This window comes from Myotis brandtii, unplaced genomic scaffold (genome assembly GCF_000412655.1).
Source record: "Myotis brandtii unplaced genomic scaffold, ASM41265v1 scaffold354, whole genome shotgun sequence".
Taxonomy (NCBI): Eukaryota; Metazoa; Chordata; class Mammalia; order Chiroptera; family Vespertilionidae; genus Myotis; species Myotis brandtii.
The window spans coordinates 460,348-479,382 of record NW_005363609.1 but is presented as its reverse complement, the minus strand read 5'-3'; the positions used below and the strand labels follow the sequence as shown (position 1 = coordinate 479,382).

Sequence of the window (19,035 nt, the reverse complement as noted above, 5' to 3'; positions counted from 1 at the left end):
CCCTCACCACCCCCAGCTCATATTCTTATTAGCCATCCTATCTCTGTATATATAGTGTATTTACAAAGACACATATATAATTAGTGTACATAACTGCAATATATTTCCAATTATAAAATTCTAGAAGCCTCACTCATGGTAACTTAAATAAGAATAACAAAGCATCATTTGTTTTAGTATCTATTCATGTGGCAAACCTGATCTTTTCAGTTTCCCAGTCATTCCAAAGTCTTAATTCTCTGTGGTCGATGCTTATCTTAAGAGCTTCTACAGAAAACAGTGCCGAGAAATCTAAATATCTAGATCGACCCACATAGGCACGGGGTTCAAGTCCCAGCTTTTTACATAACCAGGTCCTCCCACCTGCACTCCCTCTGTGCATGTTCCTGACCCAGCACTGCCTGGTGAAGCGTTCAGCGTGCATTTCTCAGCCACACAACCAGGTTTATTATCTGCATGATGAAATGTGGAGCTGGGCCAGAGGATTTCTAATTTGGTTGCATGGCCAGCATTGTCTGCAATTTAGAATTTTAAAAAATCAGGGCATTTTCTTATTTGTAAGATGGAACTAGCCATTATTTTCAACCACTTAATCATGTGAATTTAATGCTAAAATGAAACAATCTTTATGAAGTTTCCTGGGATCTTTTTTGTCTGGAAAACTGAACCAGCGTTGTGCCTGGGTCCTGCATGCTGACAATGAGACAGACAAGTGGTGCATGCCCTCTTAGGTGCTGGGGAAGGTCTGCTGATGTGGAAGATGTAGTCCATGTTTACTCTGCATTGTATCTGTAGGGTGGTTCATTGCAACTTAAGCATTACCTAGAAAGGTATATTCTCAGCTCTATTGCAAACCCACCCAATCAGTATCCCTCAGGTAGAGTCCAGCAGTATGTTATAACTCTCTAGGTCAGCGGTTCTCAACCTGTGGGTCGCGACCCCTTTGGGGGTCGAACGACCCTTTCACAGGGGTCGCCCAAATACATCCTGCATATCAGATATTTACATTACGATTCATAACAGTAGCAAAATTACAGTTATGAAGTAACAACGAAAATAATTTTATGGTTGGGGGTCACCACAACATGAGGAACTGTATTAAAGGGTCACAGCATTAGGAAGGTTGAGAACCACTGCTCTAGGTGATTCTTATGCACATTAAAGTTTGGGGAGCACCTGCCCACACCAAGCATAATAATAAACAAATATCCACAACCCTGCCTAGAGTCCTCCTCCCTGACTTCACCCAAGTCCCTGGACTTTATTCCTCATTTCTTGAGACCTAGCTATGTGTCTTCTTTCTTTACCAGACTCTCATGTGGCCTTGCATCTCCAATGTACCATCCTAGCAAGTGCTGCAACCCACTATGATCAAATGCCATTTTTCCCCAGGAATGCAAGGTTGGTTCGATATACAAAAATTGATCAGTTTCATACAACACATTAATAGAATGAAGGACAAAAGCTACATGATCATCTCAGGAGATGCAGGAAATCCAGTGGACAACATGCAATAATACCCTTTCATGATGCAAACACTCAGCAAACTAGGAATAAAACGAAACTTCTTCAACCTGACAAAGGGCATCTATGGAGAACCCACAACTGACATCATCCATAATGATAAAGTATCCACAGTCAGGAATAAGACAAGGATATCCACTGTCACCACTTCTTTCAGCACTGGTTCAAGCCAGGGAATTAGGCAAGAAAAAGAAACCAAGGGCATCCAGATTAGAAAGGAAGAGGTAAAAATATTTGTAGATGATGTGTTCGTGTGTATAGAAAATCCGAAGGAATCCACAAATAACTATCAGAGCTAATAGATGAGTTTAGCAAGCTCAAAGAATACAGGATCAACATACAAAAGTCAGTTGTGCTTCTATACACTAGCAATGGACAATTCAAAGTAAAAAATAAGAACACAATTTCAATTACAATATCATCAGAAAGAATAATATGCATAGGAATAATTTAACCTGTATACTGAAAACTACTTGAAGATGACCTAAATAATTGGCAAGACATCTATCCTCATGGGTTGGAAGACTTGACATTGTTAAGAAAGCAGTATTCCCCGAAGTTAATGTATACATTCAACACAGTTCCTTTCAGAATCACAAATGTGTTTTTTTTTACAGAAATGGACAAGCTGATTCTACAATTTATATGGAAATTCCAGGGAGCCCTCTCCCACACCCCCACCCCCCGCCAAGATTGGCAAAACAATCTTGAAAGAGAATAACAAAATTGGAGGACTCGTATATCCGATTTTAAAAACTTACTGCAAAACTATAATAATCCAAGATTATTGATATTGGCCTAAGGATATACATCTAGATCAATAAAATAGAATTAACAGTCCTGAAGTAAGCCCATACATCTATGGTTAATTTATTTTCAACAGAGATGCTAAGAAAATTCAATGGGGAAAGAATCATCTTTTCAACAAGTGTGGTGGAACAACTGGATATTCACATAGAAAAGAATGAAGTTAGACCCCTGTCTCTTGCCAGATACAAAAATGAACTCCAAATGAATCAAAGCCCTCTGTGTAAAAACTGAAACTATAAAACTTTTAAAAGAAAACAGAGAGAGAAATCTTTATGGTACCTAAAGCATGAGTGACAGAAAAAAATAGATAAATTGACCTTCATTAATTAAAAAATTTAGAGCTTCAAAGGACAATACCAAGAAAGTAAGAAGACACAGAATGACTGAACATTTGAAAACCAAATGTCTAGTAAGAGCCTAGTATCCAGAATGCATGAAGAATGGGTTTAATTCTGCAATAGAAAACAAATGACTCAATTTATAAATGTGCAAAATCTTTGAACAGACATTTCTCTAAAGGAGGTATACAAATAACCCACATGTAAAGATGCGAAATATCATTATTTATCAGGGAAATGCAAACCCAGCCACGTTGAGCCACTGCTTCTCACCCACTGGGATGGCCACCATGGAAAGGCAGTGGCAGGTGATGGCGTGGGTGTGTGACAGTTGGAACCCTCATACTGCCAGTGAGAATATTAAACAGCACCGCTACTTGGGAAAACACCCTGGAGGTTCCTCAAAAAAAGTTACCATATGACCCAGTAATTCCTCTTCTAAGCATATACCTGAGAGAAATAAACACATGTGCATACAAAAGTTGTGCATTTGTGTTCATAGCAGCATTCTTCACAATAGCCCCAAAGTAGAAACAGTCCAAATGTCCATAAAATGAAAGTATCCCTAACTGGTTTGGCTCAGTGGATAAAGCGTCTGCCTGTAGACTGAAGGGTCCTGGGTTCGATTCCGATCAGGGCATGTACCTTGGTTGCGGGCACATCCCCAGTAGGGGGTGTGCAGGAGGCAGCTGATCAATGTTTCTCATTGATGTTTCTAACTCTCTATCCCTTTCCCTTCCTCTCTGTAAAAAATCAAAATATATTTTTAAAAAAGGAAGAAAGTAGGTGTATAAAAGGTGGTATACCCACACAGCGGGTTATTTAGACACGGAAAGGAATACAGTACCATACACACTACAACATGGGTGAACCTTGGAGACGTCACACGGAGTGGAAGGAGCCAGATGCAGAAGGCCACATATCACATGACTCCCACTTATGTGCAGCAGCCAAACCAGGTGGATCCACAGAGGCAGGTGGATAGAGCCAGGGTGGGGGGAGGGGCAGCGGGTGAGGGTGTCTGCTGAATGGGTGGGTACAGGGTCTGATCTGGATTTCCATGGTGGTGATGGCTCTATGGCCTTGTAAATATACTAAAACCACTGGATCATACACATAGAAAGGATGAGTTGTATAGTATGTGAATATGTCAAAAAAAAAATTTTAAAAGGTTAGAAGGAATTTTCAAGGAGAAGAGATGGGGAGGGCATTCCACCAAGAGAACCTTCTGGGCGAAGGTGTAAACCGCTCAGGGTGGCTGAAGCCGGGCTGGGGAGAGGTCAGCCCGGCTGGCATACGGCCCCCTCGTTTGGCACATGAGCCCGTGCAGGAAGGGATCCGGCATAGTGCTCCGGGCAGGGTTTGCATTTGAGCCCAAACACCCTGACTTGGAGGGAGTGAGACCAGGTAGAAGGTGGTGCCTCGTGTCGGGAATGAGTGAGTGTGAGAGATAATCACTGCCAGGTGCTCGGGGCCTGTGAGGAGCCTGCGAAAGGCCAGGCGCAACATAGCCCCGGCCTCCTAGAATCCACAGGGCAAATCGACGTCATTTCTCTGCTCTGATACTAAAGGAAACTGGTTTCAGTCGCTCAGCCTGTGAAGCCAGAATTGAACACCCGTCCTGCTGACTCACAGACCTCCTAGGAGGCAGCCTGGCCAAAGGGATGTAGGACATCACACCATCAGGACTCACCCAACCTGGAGGTCTGGAGAGAGACACGCATCCACCGTGATGATTAGTGTTCTCTCTTGGGCCATGGGGCGCAGGGCAAGGTCTTTAAATGACAGACAGAACAAACAAAAGGTAATTTCAGCCATAAAACCCTGACCGTTTGAGCTTCTGCTAATAAAGGTGTCAGGTGCACACTGTTGTGACCAGGGACATTGACAAGGTCGTTCAGCTGAGGCTGAGCCCTGCGGGTCCCATCGTGACTCTAGAGAGGGATCCCTGGGCTTGGGGACAGAGCGTCCAAAACCAGCAGGACAAAGCCAGCCTCCCCCGGCTGCGAGCCCTGATCTCCGAGACATTGCTGAGTTCCTGGAGAACGGGGACAGCGGTGGCAGCACCACTAGAGCTTCAAATAAGTGTCATCTGTAATGGATACAAAATTTCACCCACCTGGGGTCTGGAAGATGGACGTTACCTGGGGTACACATCACTCAATCTTAGGGACGCACTTGCATTAAAAAAAAACAAAAAACAAAAAAAACATCTCTAACATGCGTGATCTAACACAGCGACCCCGGAGGATGAAGACAGCCCTGATGACCTGCCTGTGACTTCTGAGGACCACCAAGGCCGGCCTCATGTCTCACACCCATCCTCACGATCCTAACGAAGTTAGAGATGCCTGTTTAAATCGGAGAAGAGGACACCGGGCAGGGCAGGTGCTTGCCTGTGGTCTAACCCAGGACTTGGAGGAGGCTTGTTATCCAGAGGCTCCTAAAGGAAATGGGCCACATGCTCATGAGCATGGAATTCGACATATACGTGACCAGGGTCCAGGTTCCAGTGCCTTCTCTCCCCTGTGCTTTCGGCTCAGGGAGTGTTTGGAAATGACCTTGGGGGTGGAGGGTTGACTGGCATTTAGTCCTGGGGCCTGGGATGTATGTCCCGGATGGTCCTAGGAAAGGAAGAATTGCCCACAGTGCCAGTAGCAGGAGAGGTCTGAGTAGCACAGAAGAACCAACCAAAAACCAGGCCACGCCGCTGCCGAGGGAGCCGGAATCTGCTCTGCCCCACAGTCCTGTGTGGCCACAGCTCCCCTGAGCCAGCAGAGCTGTCTGCCCGTCTGCCTCCCCCAGACTGCCCACCCGATGACCACCAGCTTTATACCCCGGCCTGTCCCCCAAACACAGCCCAGCACTGGCCAGGTGGTGCATGTACCTGCTGACTCATTTCCAGAAAAATCAGCTGCCAGCTTCCCGAAGCCACTCCGGGTGGGCCTCCGGGAGGGCCGGGGAGACAGTGGCGAGGTCATGATTTTTTACTTCCAGACAGTGCTTTCGAGCAGACAAGCCTCCTCATTAAAGACCCAGTGACAGTTTCATTAGACTCGTCCTGTGTCCTTGATCGTAAGTCCTCTCCGAGCCATTCCTTCCACACCAGCTGCTGGGAGGGAGCAGCGGACGTAGCAAGGGCTCTGGGCCTGTTTGGGCGACAGGGCAGTGCAGGTCCCTTAACTTCTCCCGACAAAGTGTCCTCTGCAAAGGGAGAGGTTGAGTGGAGACCGCCAGGGAGCCCTCGGCACAGTGTCAGCAGTTCTCTCTTCCCTCCCCCATTTATTATATATATCTATATGTATGTATGTGTGTGTGTACCTTGGCCGCCACCCAGTGAATGAATGAATGTGCCCCCTTGCTTCTCCAGGGGAGCACTTTCTCAGGGGCATGGTCGTGGTTTCAAAGGAAAAGAACGGGAGTAGGGAGGAGAATTCAGGAGAGAAAGCTGTTCTTTTTATTCCTTTTCCAAATGTGTAGAAGAACAAAGCCAGCTGAGGTTCAGCTGGTACCCACTCATGCAGCAGGCAGACAGGCCGGGTCCTGATGGGTCGGCATCCATTCTGATTGGCTGAGGCCTGTACCACACTGAAGGTTAAGAACAGTGAATATTCCTCGGTACAAAACCAAAGCAGTAAAGCATACAACATAATTAGGCACAACATCTTAGTATGCTGACCATTAGGACATTTTAGGAGAGACAGGAAAACTCCTATATTGTAATAATTCAGGCCTGAAAGATTTCGGTTGTCTGAAGTGCAGGGTAGGGGAGCCTTGTAAAGTCAGTCAGCTACAGCTACAGCCGAGCGGTCAGGGGGTCCACTGCTCAGTCCAAACCCAGATGGACTGGGTCCATTTGGCCTTACTTTGTAGCCATTGTCTGCTCCGGCTTAAATATTCGTGGGGATGATTTGGGGTCCCGGGGCTGCCTGGAACCTCCCAGCAGTGGTAGCAAACAGGACCTCTGGTGGGCTGGTGCCTATTTCACAGACCCAAGGGGGACTTTGGGGATCTGCTGTTCACATCCTCATTTTGCAAGGACTTGCCTGCCTTTTTCGTGTCAGTCCTTCCCTCAACATCCTCTCCTCCCCGGAGGATCAAACCTTCGTGTCCTCCTTGCCTCCCATCTTCATTGCCTCTGTAAGAAAGGAGAGCCATTCTCTAGGGCGCCATGGCCGATTCCAGTTCGCTCAGGGCACAGTCACAGGTTCCCTGTTACCGCGTGTGGTGTCTCGATTCGCTCAAGTCTGCCGGTGTCTAAGCCATCCCTGCGATGGTTCCCTTTCAGAGGAAGCTTTCTGTTTACAATGTTTATGAAATGAAGGTTGATACAACTTATTGTGAGAAAGAAGATATTTACTTACATTAAGTTGGGTGGTTAATAAAGATGTGTTTTCACCCATTCTATTAGAAGAGCCAGGAAATTATATATATTTAATAAATAATAAGACAAGAATAAACTCTGTGTGTTTCACATACAACTGTAAACCTACTTTTGCCCCACCTTGTGTTTATGTGTGTATGTATATATATTTGTGTGTGTGTGTGTGTGTGTGTGTATATATACACACACACATATATATATATATATATATATGCACCAAATATGCAAATTGTCCCATCGGGAGTTCGACCAGGAGACCAGGAGTTTTATCGTTCACTATGACGTGTGCTGACCACCAGGGGCGTGACCCGGAATGAAGGAAGGCCCCGGCCAGCAGCCAGAAGACCCCAATCGGCCCTGATCGCCGGCCAGGCCTAGGGACCCTTCCTGTGCACGAATTTCGTGCACTAGACTCTAGTCAACTATAAAAGGCTCAACATCTCTTCAGTGGGAGTAAGACTGACTGTACAATAAAGACTTCCCTGATCCTTTATTTAACCACCCCAGCGGTCTCTTCTGAAGGCAGCGACTTCGTCATCGGGCTGCGGTGTAAACATTGAGGAGCTAATTCACATCACACGCTCCAGGCAGTTAGTGGTCAGCTTCCATCTCGCACGCACAGCACAGGCTGTCCTTCATTTTCAAAAATGTAAACTCAGCCATTTCACATTCATTTTAAAAATTGAAAGAGTCCATTTGCTCTTACTAAGTAGTAGTCTGCATAAAATCCAACACCTAAATACAGCAGGTGCTGCTCTGAACCAGAATCGACATGTGAAAGCGTTATTAAAATTTGCATCGAAATAGTTGAACAGTGACCAAAAATTACTCCAATGCAAAGCACTCCCTCCGATGAGCTTTGTATTTACAATTCCCGTTTTCATTTACTTAACGGCGTCTGTGGAATGACCAAGACCTGAGTCCTCTGTGAAGGGAGCCAGACGCAGAGACCTGCCAGGGACATGGTTTCATTCCTGTGCAGTGTATGGAAGAGGCAAGTCTAAGCCACAGGAAGCAGATCCGGCTGGTTTGAGGTGGAAATGCAGATCAACTGCAGTGGACAGACAGACACAAGGGATCTTCGGGGGATAGCAGTGTCATAAAACTGAGTTATGACGATGGTTGCACAGCTCAGTGGATTTACTAAAAATCGTTGGATTGTATACTTAAAACAAGTGGCATTTGTGGTGTGTAGACGATACCTCAATAAAGCTGTGAGGGAAACAAAAGGCCGTAGCCACACACTGAGGGGCTCCCAGTTTCTGAAGAAACACAAGACAAAAAGAAGCTGCGTCTGTGGGGGTGGAAACCGCAAAGGGTCCCCTGCTGCAGTTGTCGTAGTGAATGGTGTCCCAGCCTGGGACACGGACAAGGAAACGGAGCCCAGACCTCTTTTCCTGGATTTTAAAGTCTTTCGGGTGAATATGGAACCTGCTGGGGCCTCCTCAGTACCGGAAATGGCCTGAGGTCTCCCTGCACGAACCCCCAGGGGGAACACTTCTCCTGGGCTCCTGTCACCTCCTCACGCTCCTCCCAGGCCTGGGAGGTGTCCCTGCATCTCTGACGGTTTCGAGTCGGGCCTCTGACAGTGGGAACAGCCATGCGAATTGCCAGACGTGTCATGAAGATACCGTCTTTGGTTGTAGGTTTGAAAGCTTGTGTCGGGCTAAATGGCTCAGAATCTGAAATTTATTTGGAGAAGAAAACCAATCAAGGTCCTCAATGAGAAAAACCGCGGCGGCGGCCGTAGGGCAGAGGAAGTCAGTACTGTGGTGAAGTCCGCACACGGGCCTCGGGCACTGAGGAGGCCGCTCCCCCTTCGCCAAGACCCCCTGTCCCGTAACGGCCTCCTTCAGACGTCCTTCCCAGTAAGATCTAGAAAATGACGTTGTTTCCACAATCAAGAGGCTATTATGTGGGGGGTTTTTTTCAAGTCTCAAGAACATCTATTTCTTGAATGTCTTAACCATGTGGTGAATGGGCCATAAACCAGCCAGACCTGCTCAGCCCAGGAACCAGGAGGCTGAGTCAAAGCTGTAACTTCTAGAATGTTCTCCTGGGGAATTTAATTCTGGCAAGTGTTAACAAACAGATGTTTCTGGAAAAAGAGGTGTTTGAGGACTGAAATAAACAGAATGAAGGTGGCCTCTGTCTGGTATGCACAGCTTCCCACACCAGGAAGGGGCCAAGGCTCTGTGCTGTGAACATGCTGGCCAAATGCAGTGTTTCCCAAACTCACTGGACAACGGAACCCTTCCTGAAGAAATCCCTGCTCGAGGTCAGGGCCAGCCTTTGGTGGTGACTGTATGCTATGGACTAAAATACATACAGGTGCACACATGCACCTGTGATTCCACCCCCAGTTAGTGTCTGTGTATTACAGGAAGTCTTTATGTACGCAACATTTCTGCCATGAAATAATGCTCTAAACAGCTTCAAAGCCTGTGCTAGGCTAGTCTTGCATCACGGGCCTCTTTCTGTGTCATGGTGCTTGTTTCTGAAAGCCTTCTTTTCAGTGGTGTCCCAGTAATTCACCCCATGATTGAGTCATCACTTCATCATTTGCCTGTGGACATTGGGAATATTTGCAAAGAAATACTGAAAGCATGCTGGAGTGAGCATGTTTGTGGCTTCATCTTGGGGGGCTTATGATTCATTGTTTTCTAAAAATAGGTTCCTAAAAGGAGCCTAACTGGGTCAAAGGTTGTAGACTTGAGGAATTTAACTAGTGTCATTGCAGTGGTCTCCAGAAGGTGCCCTCGCCACACCACCCCCACCCACGCCCAGCCGGCATCCTTCCTTTTTCTCTCCCTTCTTCACCTTATGCCCCTCTGCCCCTGAAGCCAGTCCAGGTATCATCTCCAGGCTCAGCACCACTTTGCTGGGGACACTTCTCCACTCACTAATCTGCTCTATCAGTCAGGGTTTCCAGAGGAACAGAAGCAGCTGTGTGTGTGTGTGTGTGTGTGTGTGTGTGTGTGTGTGTGTGTGTGTACGTACGTACGTGCACACGTGCACACAGAGATTTGTGTTAAGGATTTGGCTCATGATTGTGAAAGCTGGCAAATGTGAAATCTGCAGGGCAGGCCAGCAGACTGGAAACTCAGGCAGGAGTTGATGCTTCAGTCTTGAGGCTGAATTCCTTCTTCTTTAGGAAACCTTAGGTTTTTTCCTCATAAGACCATGAACTGACTGGATGTGGCCCACTCCCATTGTCAAGGGTGGCCTTTCCTTAAAGGCAGCTGATTGTAGAAGGCGTTAACCGTTCACAGCAATGCCTAGATACCTGTTTGATTAAATCACTAAGCATCACAGCCTGGCCAAGTAGACACCTGAAACTGACCATCACACCTGCCATGACTCCAGTTCCATCCCAGCAGAAGCCACAGCTGTCCCTCCACACCACTGACCACACAGCCTCAACCTTCTTATTAAAAAAAAAAATGAGAATAACAATTCTTGCCCTACCTCCCCACTAGATTGTTGTGAAACTCAACTGAGAGCGATCTTCTGGACGACACTGCATTTACAATGCTGTCACTCTGTGTCACATTTGTAAACCTCCTATAGTGTTCCCTCCACTTGACTGGGAGCCCGTGTGTCCAGATCGGGGGAAGGTGCTGACCAGTTGCCAGGCAGACACCATTCTTCTTGGTCAAAAGCCGCCAAGTCCTTAGCGAAGGCTCCTCCAGCAGAGACGCAGGACTTCCGCCCGGAAATAACTTCCCAGCGAACATATGTGGATGGTAGAAAAATGTCCTGTTTCCGTCTGCTTAAAGTTCTGCCGTTTTTTGCAGGGCAATTATCTGTATAAAATACTTTTTCTTTTTAAGTAGGATCCTATCGCTAATGAAACCATATTTTGAACATGAAATTGCTACAAAGGAGAAAAAAAATGTCATTATCCAGAAAAGCAGCAATAGCTCACGCATTTGATGGTCTAAATAGAATATTCCTCTTTTAGGGGAGATGAAAGCAGCCCCCTCGTATCAGCCTATGAAATTATTTTAGAATTGAGTTTTAATCCCTGGACCGAGGAAGGGGAATGGAACCCTCACACACAGGATCCAGGCATGGGAAGTCAAATCTGAAATTTAGAGACAGGCTGTGTAGGAGATGAGGCCTGGCCCGTAACCCAAAAGAAACATGAAAAAAGGGTGTTTTAATGTTGGAAAAAGGCAGCTTGAAAGGTAAGGCTTCCTTCCTGCCGCTCCCCGGTGCCCTTTTCCCCTGATCATGTTAGCTGGACGTCCATTTCTGTAAGTTTTCCCCCTAGAACAAACCTATCATTTTTCACCACGGGATATTTACAGCTTCAATCAGCGCCAGATCCAGTTGGCTTCTGATCTCATCGCTGGAAGTTATAGATGCAGATATTATTTGCACTGCGGTTAATTATGGGGCAATCAAACTTTGGCTTTTCTACTGTAATTTCCTCTGCCAGCTAATTTAATTAATCACCCCCAGCTCAGCTCTTCCAGCTGCGACCAGCAGGGTCATTAATTAGGCATGTGACGGTCGCCCAGACCAGGCCCCGCTTCCAGCCTGCTGCCCATTTGATCTCAGGAAGGGAGAGCGTTTCCAAAGCACCCAGGCCGGATTAGGGGTGGGGGCCCCCCATCCTCTCCAGAGGGAAGACGGCTCCCACAGGCCCTCAGCCTGCCCCAGTGGTGATGGAAGGAGCCTGGCCTTCCATCAGGCTGGCTCTGCATTCACTGAGGAATCTGTGGCCTGTGTGTTCCCAATAATGCAGACAACTGTGAAGAGCGAGCCTGTTCTGTGAGAAAGCCATCTCCCTTGCAGGCTGACTCTTCCTCTAAGGGAAACACTAAAGGATTGTTTTCATTTTGTCATAAGAAAGTGACTTTTTTGGTCTGCACCCATCAAAAGGATGCCTAAATGCTCCAACTGATGACATTGCTTTGCTTTGAAGAGCCTGTTTTCAGGCAGTTACCAGCTTCCCTTTGCTGCTTGGAAAATACCCATTCTGAGAAATCATCATTGGAATTCCATACAAGTGTGTGTGTGTGTGTGTGTGTGTGTGTGTGTGTGTGTGTGTTTGTGCGCGCGCGCGCACGCGCGCGCGAACTGTATGTAGAGAAAAATTCACCCAAATTTGAGAGCTTTCTTATGATTATTCTTAAGTAGAGTTTCTCTTTTTTTAATTAAATGGGGTGGGTTTTTTTTACATAATATATTACATAGGATGATTTCAGTTAATATTTTAAAGGAACTGGATATTTAGTCTGATTTTGTTTTAACAAAAGGATAAACTGATGAACAGGTGTTCTCAAGAGCTGTAATAAATCATGCTGGAACAAGGGATGCCTCTTCTAAGATCTTATCCAGTGCCCTGCCCTCAATTAAATGAATCAAAGAGATAGATGTGAGGGTAGGAACACACACAGGCACACGCACACCAGCACACACAAAGGTTCCAGTGGGGAGGGAAGTGCGGTGCAGCTCAGTAATTAAAGGGACAATCGCAGGAGAACTCACAACCTCTAGGGTTGGGCCTGAAGTTTCCCCATCATAAACCCCAGGCCCAATAACACCAAATATCCCTCCCTCCCGACAGCATGGGGCTGGGGTGAATGGCCTGAGGGTGGCTGGCGGGAGCTGTGCTGTGCTGTGCCTTCCTGAAGAGGGGGTCTGCGTGGCTGCCTTCAGCTAAAGTGTATTCAGTCCTGATGGCCAGCCTGTGACCCGTTGGCATGCTAAAAATTTATTTTTGTTTTTAATTTTTTTAAATTGATTTCAGACAGGAAAAGAGAGGAAGAGAGAGAGAAACATCAGTGATGAGAGAGAATCACCGATCGGCTGTCTCCTGCACACCCCTTATTGGGGATAAAGCTGGCAACCCAGTCATGTGCCCTGACCAGGAATTGAACCCGTGACCTCCTGGTTCATAGGTCATTGCTCAACCACTGAGCCACACTGGCCAGGCAGCATGCAGAATTTAAATGCAAGCTACATTCGCTCATTTCATGCTGTAAGGATTGTTCTGGAATGAATTATAAGTGGAGGTTTTCCCCCAGCACTCCTACTGTGCTACTGGGAATGGGGAGATTCTTGAGAATTGTCAAACAGTCAAGACCAGTGGCTTCTGTGTGTTCTTATTCTCAAAAAAAAAAAAAAAAAAAAATGTAGCAGGTAAAAAAAAAAAAAAACTGATTCATTTTGAATCTTTTTTTTTTTCCTGGAGAGAAACCTCTATATGGGTTTCAATAATTGAGAACCCCAAAAGCAATCTGCCTTCCTATTCCTAACTGTAATAGCAGTTGTAAGAATGTTTGTGTATGCAATCCCCTTACTGCCTGAACCAGCCCGCAGAGGGAGGAGCCAGGCTTGCTGGATTCTTCAGGGAGTGCTGTGTCGCTGCAAACTGAAGTGCAAATGGGAAAGTTCTTATTCCTGTGGCCCCTCCCCCACCCGTGGGTGGGTCTGTTTGGCAGAGAATCGTCCTGCCAGGCTGGTTTTGTTTGCTGCCACATCTCTGATGCCAACCTCAGTTTCCCCGAACTTAGAACCACAGCCCTGCTCCCAGCGACTAAGATGGGCTGGAACCCGTCCCAGAGGCCTGGCGGCTGCGATGGAACCTGGCTTGCTCACTCCTGACTGCTTCTTCCTTTTTTCTTTTTCATTTCTGCCTCACCTCCTGACAGCCTTTACTGTCAATTAAAAAAAAAAATACAGCCCTAAAGAGATCAGGGGGTGGGGGCAGGCCTAGGGCGTGACCGGCCCCCAAGGGCACCCTGCCGTTTTCCAGGCCTGGGATGGGGCCCAGCCAGCATCCTTTGTGAGGGCCTGCCAGCCCTGGGAGGGGGCTCCTGCTGGGGACAATGGCTGTCCGTCAGGGATACAAATCCCAGATCCTGGCCTTGGGTTCATCAGGCACAAACCTGATGGCAGTTGTCATCTCTGCTGTTACCGCAGCCAGAGCAGGAGAGGGCCCCGGCCACTCACTGCATCCTTAAAACCTGCCCTCATCGGCCCCTTTTTTCTTCCTCCTGCTTAGAAACAGGCTGACAGTCTGAATGTTGGACATAATTGGATTCTAAATTCTAATTCATCTGTAAAGTATTCGGGGATTAAATTAGCCTAATAGATATTATTTCTTACATGCTGCCTAATTTTACCCTGATTGCGTCTCAGCGGCTCTGACGTGCCCCCCAATTTACTATTGACGTGAAATTCTCAGAAGGCGAGACATAACTGCCTGCCTCCTTCCGTCTGTTTTCCCAGGTTACAAGTTAAACTGATTGGTACTTAGAGGGTATCGCCCTCCTGCTCAGGTGCAGTGGCACAGTGTATATCGCTCTTCAGGAAGAGCAGGAGAAGGAAAACATTTCTTTTATGTCATTCTGGGTCCTCTTTCCTGTTCAGAAACTGACATACAGGCCTCTGAGACCCCAGGCAGCACTTCCCTGTGGGCTGCGTGGGTTTTTTAAATTGTGGGAAATTGTATCACAGTAAAACTGTAATGTCACTTGTAACATAGGTCTTACAGGTGTAAATACAGTCCAAAAAAAAAATTCCAAACATCTTAAGAAGCTATTTCAGCCAGGGCATCTCAAACTACTTTTTACAGAGCTGGCTGAATTCTTGGTCAGGAAAAGAGAGTCGGGGGAGGCATGGCCTGGAGTTACAGATCAGGAGGCATCTTATCCGTTCTTCAGCCTCATTCCTTTGCACGAATTTAATTTCTTCAAGTATGTGCCGCTCCCCTCCCCCACCCCTTCCCTGTCTCCCTCCAAAAACCTGCAAATAAAATCCAGGACTCCCTCCCTGATTCCATAGCTGGAACCAGCTGGTGGGTTTTGTGTGGCGACGGAGCAGTGGGGGGAAAACTTTTGGCAAACACTGGGGGAGCGGGGAGGCGGAGGTAGGTAAACTCAGGAAACTGTTTTCATGAGTAAATGAAGGAAACAAAGGCGCTCCGCAGGCACCGAGGGGACGCGCACTCCCTCTGAATAGCTCCCCAAAAACGGAGCTGAAAAGGAGGAAGGCCCATTTGCTTCTGGGAATCCAATAAATTGTTTCAGGAAGTGAAAGTCTGTCCCGGCTAATGGAGCCCTGATTGACAGCGCTTCTCATTATGGAGCCCATCAGGGGACAGGCATTCAGAGCTCTTTAGGGGGAGGTGGGAGTGAAGGAGCAAGAGCCCAAGGGGGGAGCGTTCTGTGTTCGCTGAAAGAGTCCTGCACCCGCAGTGCCCCCCTCCAAGGACGGCCACAGGAGAAGAGAACGAAGGCATGGGCCCGGAGCAGTCACCTTTTCCGCTGTGACTCCTCCCGCCTGCATTTCTCACAAACCTGAGGTGCCTCCCTTCCTCCTCCCAGGAGAGCCAGCCCTGCCCCAGAGCCCCTGCTGGCAGCAGGCCACTTCCTGGCTCGTGCCCACGGGGGCCTGTATCGGGATAACACGATCACAGGCATGTTTCAACCTCTTTTCTATGTACATGCGATGCCGTGGGTTGTCTGTTAAGGACAATCACAGGGGCATTCTCTGTTCCACGACCACCAGAGAGGTGGTCAGTTTCTTTGTCCAGGAAGGAACAAATCAGGGGTCGTGGCTGAGGCTAACCGGGTTGATGAGGGCTCTGGCGGGAGGTGGGAGACCAGTCGCCTCTACAGGGAAAGGGCATTTAGACTGTCCTCTGTGGTCGAGACCCCCCGCCCCCTCTGCCACCTGCTCTACGGTGTGGACAGACCTTCAGGGTGATCAGCCTGCACAGAAGGGAAGTGACCGGATGTGGCAGGTACTTTACACATCGGCACCAAGCTCAGGCCAGGGTCGGGAAGATGTATAAGAAACACTCACTGTCCCCTGGCCCGATGGACGGGTCACAAGAAACTGGCTGCCCAGAGGTGCTGATCTGACAAGACCTCCCTTCTGGGGCAGGAGAGACCCTCCGTGTCCACAGTGGGACGCTCCCTCTCCTGGGTCCCGGCCTTGCCCGCCTCAGGGACTGCCTTCCTCTAAGCAGCGGGGTGAGACTTGAAGTGCTTTCTACCCTCTTAGGTTACCAGTAAGTGGCTGGGGGCCTGTGAATTAAACTCACAACAGCTTGACAGGAGACGAGGCATACACATTTAGTAACTTTTAAATTTATGTGCACGGGGCATCAGAGAAAGAAGTGAACACCAAAAGGATGGTAAGATTTGAAAGCTACATATCAGCTTCACAGGGGAGGACAGGGGGAAGGCCATTATGGCAGAGCAAATGGCTTTTAGGAAAGATAAATGGGCCCTTGGGAGATTAGAGGGAGACAGGATAGCATGTGACAGAGTTTGTGTGGGCGTGGTGCCGACTTCTCACCTCCTCTCCTGTGATCATGGGCATGCCCCCTGGCTGATGAAGATCCCAGGCAGGGGCTTTATGACCATCGAGTTCTTTTTTACTGAGGACCCTACCTCAGCTGTCTTCAGCCCACAATGGCCCTTAGGCCCGAGTGGTATGTGTTGATGGTGCGCATGGGGGTGAGGTGCCCTCGGACAATGGACAATGTGTCCTTTATTCACCTTATGTAGAGTCCATCAGTGCTTTCACTTTGAAGTTGGCAAGAGGCATTGTCGGTGCTGCGCCCTGGAGCAGTTTGGGTGCACACTGAAGAAGGGGCTGGGCGGGAAAATGGAAACACCCATTAAAGTGACCAGCACAGCCCAGCCGCGTGGCTCAGTGGTCGAGCATCAACCTGTGAACCAGGAGGTCACAGTTTGAGTCCCAGTCGGGGCACATGCCCCAGTTGCGGGCTCGATCCCCAGTCTGGGGCCTGCAGGAGGCAGCTGATCAATGATTCTCTCTCATCCTTGATGTTTCTCTCTCTCCCTCTCCCTTCCTCTCTGAAATCAATAAAAAGATATATATTTTTAAAGTGACCAGCACATGTGCCACAGCTCTCACCCCACCCAGGACGTCAGGAGCTTCAGGGGCCTGTGGTGTGGGCAGGCCTTCCCAAACAGGCTGCCTTTCCGTGGCGCTGTGGGCGGTGGCAGATCTTGGGGTGACCACCTCTGTGAACTTGAATATCGGTTGCAGCGACTCCCAGGCTGCCCTCGAGTGGTGGGTGGGCTGACATTTACAGTGTGCCGTGTGCCCCTAATCCTAAACTGCAGGAAACAGTTCATTTTTCATCTGAATTTAGCTACACTTTAAGTTTTGTAAACAAAAACCCAGGGCTGTAAAAGCCAAGAGGCCTTGAATTCTCTGTCTGGCCCAGTGTGTTTTGTCCCTGTGACTACAGCGGCGAATGCCACGACTGGGGTCCTTTCCCCATTGCGATGCATTTTGTTTGTTTGATCCATCTGCCTCTATTCACCTGAAGCCCAGACCCAACACAGCGCGGTGCCTAACTCCTAGTGAGTGTTCAATTGATATTTCCTGAAAGAATGAATGCTTAATAGGGCATTAGATGGCGTGAGAATCGAAGCACATTCAAACAACTCACTTCAACTAAGAGGAGAAATGATGTTTCAAAGGACAGAGATGGAAGGGACGCTGGCACCCATCACTTGGAGGAGTGCAAAGAGAAGGGTGGGGGCGTCCTCAGGGTGCTGGGGAGACCGGGACATGCCCAGGAGAAGAGGGTGTAAGCCAGACTTCTTCCAGGGGTGGCAATGTCCAAGTCCACTTTACATTTCAACACGGCTGACTTCGTCTCAAAGAGCATGCACTTCTTTTGTGATTTCTTTTTTTTTTTTCCCCCAAAGAAAACACACAAAATTAAAGTCAGTTCCGTCCATGGCTGTAACGCTGAGAGTTCCCCGGGGCAGAGCTGCGTGCTTCCTCCCTGTTCCAAAAGGGTGGGTTTACCGTGAGCTCTCAGGCTCCACGCGGCCGGGATGCTGACGCTCCTCTGAGCAGAGGTCCTTCCCGGGGCTGCCCCTACCCGGCCTCAGGGGCCGGCGGGAGAGCCTCGGTGGCCTCTGTCTGCACAGGAAGCCCGAAGTCCCGAGTGAACCTTGTTCCTGACAGATGTCATGCTCATCTCAAGTTTTTGTTTACCCCTGGAGAACAAAGAGAAGTTTGCACAGAGGAAAATCGAGGTTGCTAACCAGAAAGGCCCTCTGGAAATCAGATTCCTGTCCAGTCAGCATTAATATGCTGCTTCTCAAACATAGAACCGGGGGCTTGAATTGCAGAGCGTCGGCAATAAAGAGCGGGTCTGTGGGATGATAACCCGGTCGGCATCCCTGCCTTTCGAATGGCTGACGAGGTCTAATTGGCATATAACGCCCTATAAATTTATTAGCGGGCCTCGCCGCTCATTGGTGGGCCATCTACTGTTAAGCACCAGGAAATTACCAATTTTCAGGAGTTAGTCACTCAAGTCCTACTATCACTAGGTTAGGGAAAAAATCCACATTGCTCGTGTTATAAATCAAGTGTGTGCCCTGCACAGCAGCTTCTGGCCGCAAAGAAGCCACTTGGATGGGGACGCTTGGGGCGAGCAGGGAAGAGACTGTATTGACCATCAAGCCCACTGCTTCGCCTCACCCTTGCTCCGCAGGCCCCTCGAGTTCACAAGGCTCTCCTGTCCGTCTGTCCGTCCACCAGCCCTGGGCTCCAGCTGCTCGGGCCACCTCGGGCTGGGGAGAAATTGCAGCTTTGAGGCCCTTCTGTCCAGGGCTTTGATGTTCTCTGAGCTGCCTTCGGCCCTCAGGCACAGCTCGCAAAGAGGACACCTCCACCCTCTGCTTTCAAGAGCATAATAGAAATATTCAGGAGCAGACATAATTATTTCAATTACTTCTCTCTGGTGTTTGAGACACACTCAAGAGTCACAAATTAGAAAATAATATTCACATGTTTCTTCTAATTGGTAACAGATTAGAGGCATTTTATCTTTTTAAATAATTTCCAAATGTGCCCCAAAGAGACTGGTGAGGAGGCGGGAGGACTGGGAGGCAGGCGTGGAAAAGCAAGCAGGGCTCTGCAAGGCCAGCAGCAGCCCCCTTTGGCCAGGACTCGGACTGC

At 48.2% G+C, this 19,035-nt stretch overlaps 1 protein-coding gene across 5 annotated transcripts in view; it reads left to right on the top strand.

Annotated features, from left to right (window-relative positions):
• AGAP1 (ArfGAP with GTPase domain, ankyrin repeat and PH domain 1) overlaps positions 1 to 19,035 on the top strand; it is a 411,226-nt gene that overhangs the window by 373,285 nt on the left and 18,906 nt on the right. The window contains exon 18 of one of the 5 annotated variants that reach the window (XM_014544148.1): positions 2,142 to 2,250. The exons of 3 other annotated variants lie outside the window; for them this stretch is intronic. In XM_014544148.1, coding sequence (XP_014399634.1) covers positions 2,142 to 2,235 — 94 coding nt within the window. In that variant the 3' untranslated portion in view covers positions 2,236 to 2,250. Of the gene's footprint in view, positions 1 to 1,310; positions 1,387 to 2,141; positions 2,251 to 19,035 lie in introns of those variants that run through there. One more of the 5 variants, XM_014544149.1, reaches the window with a different exon arrangement.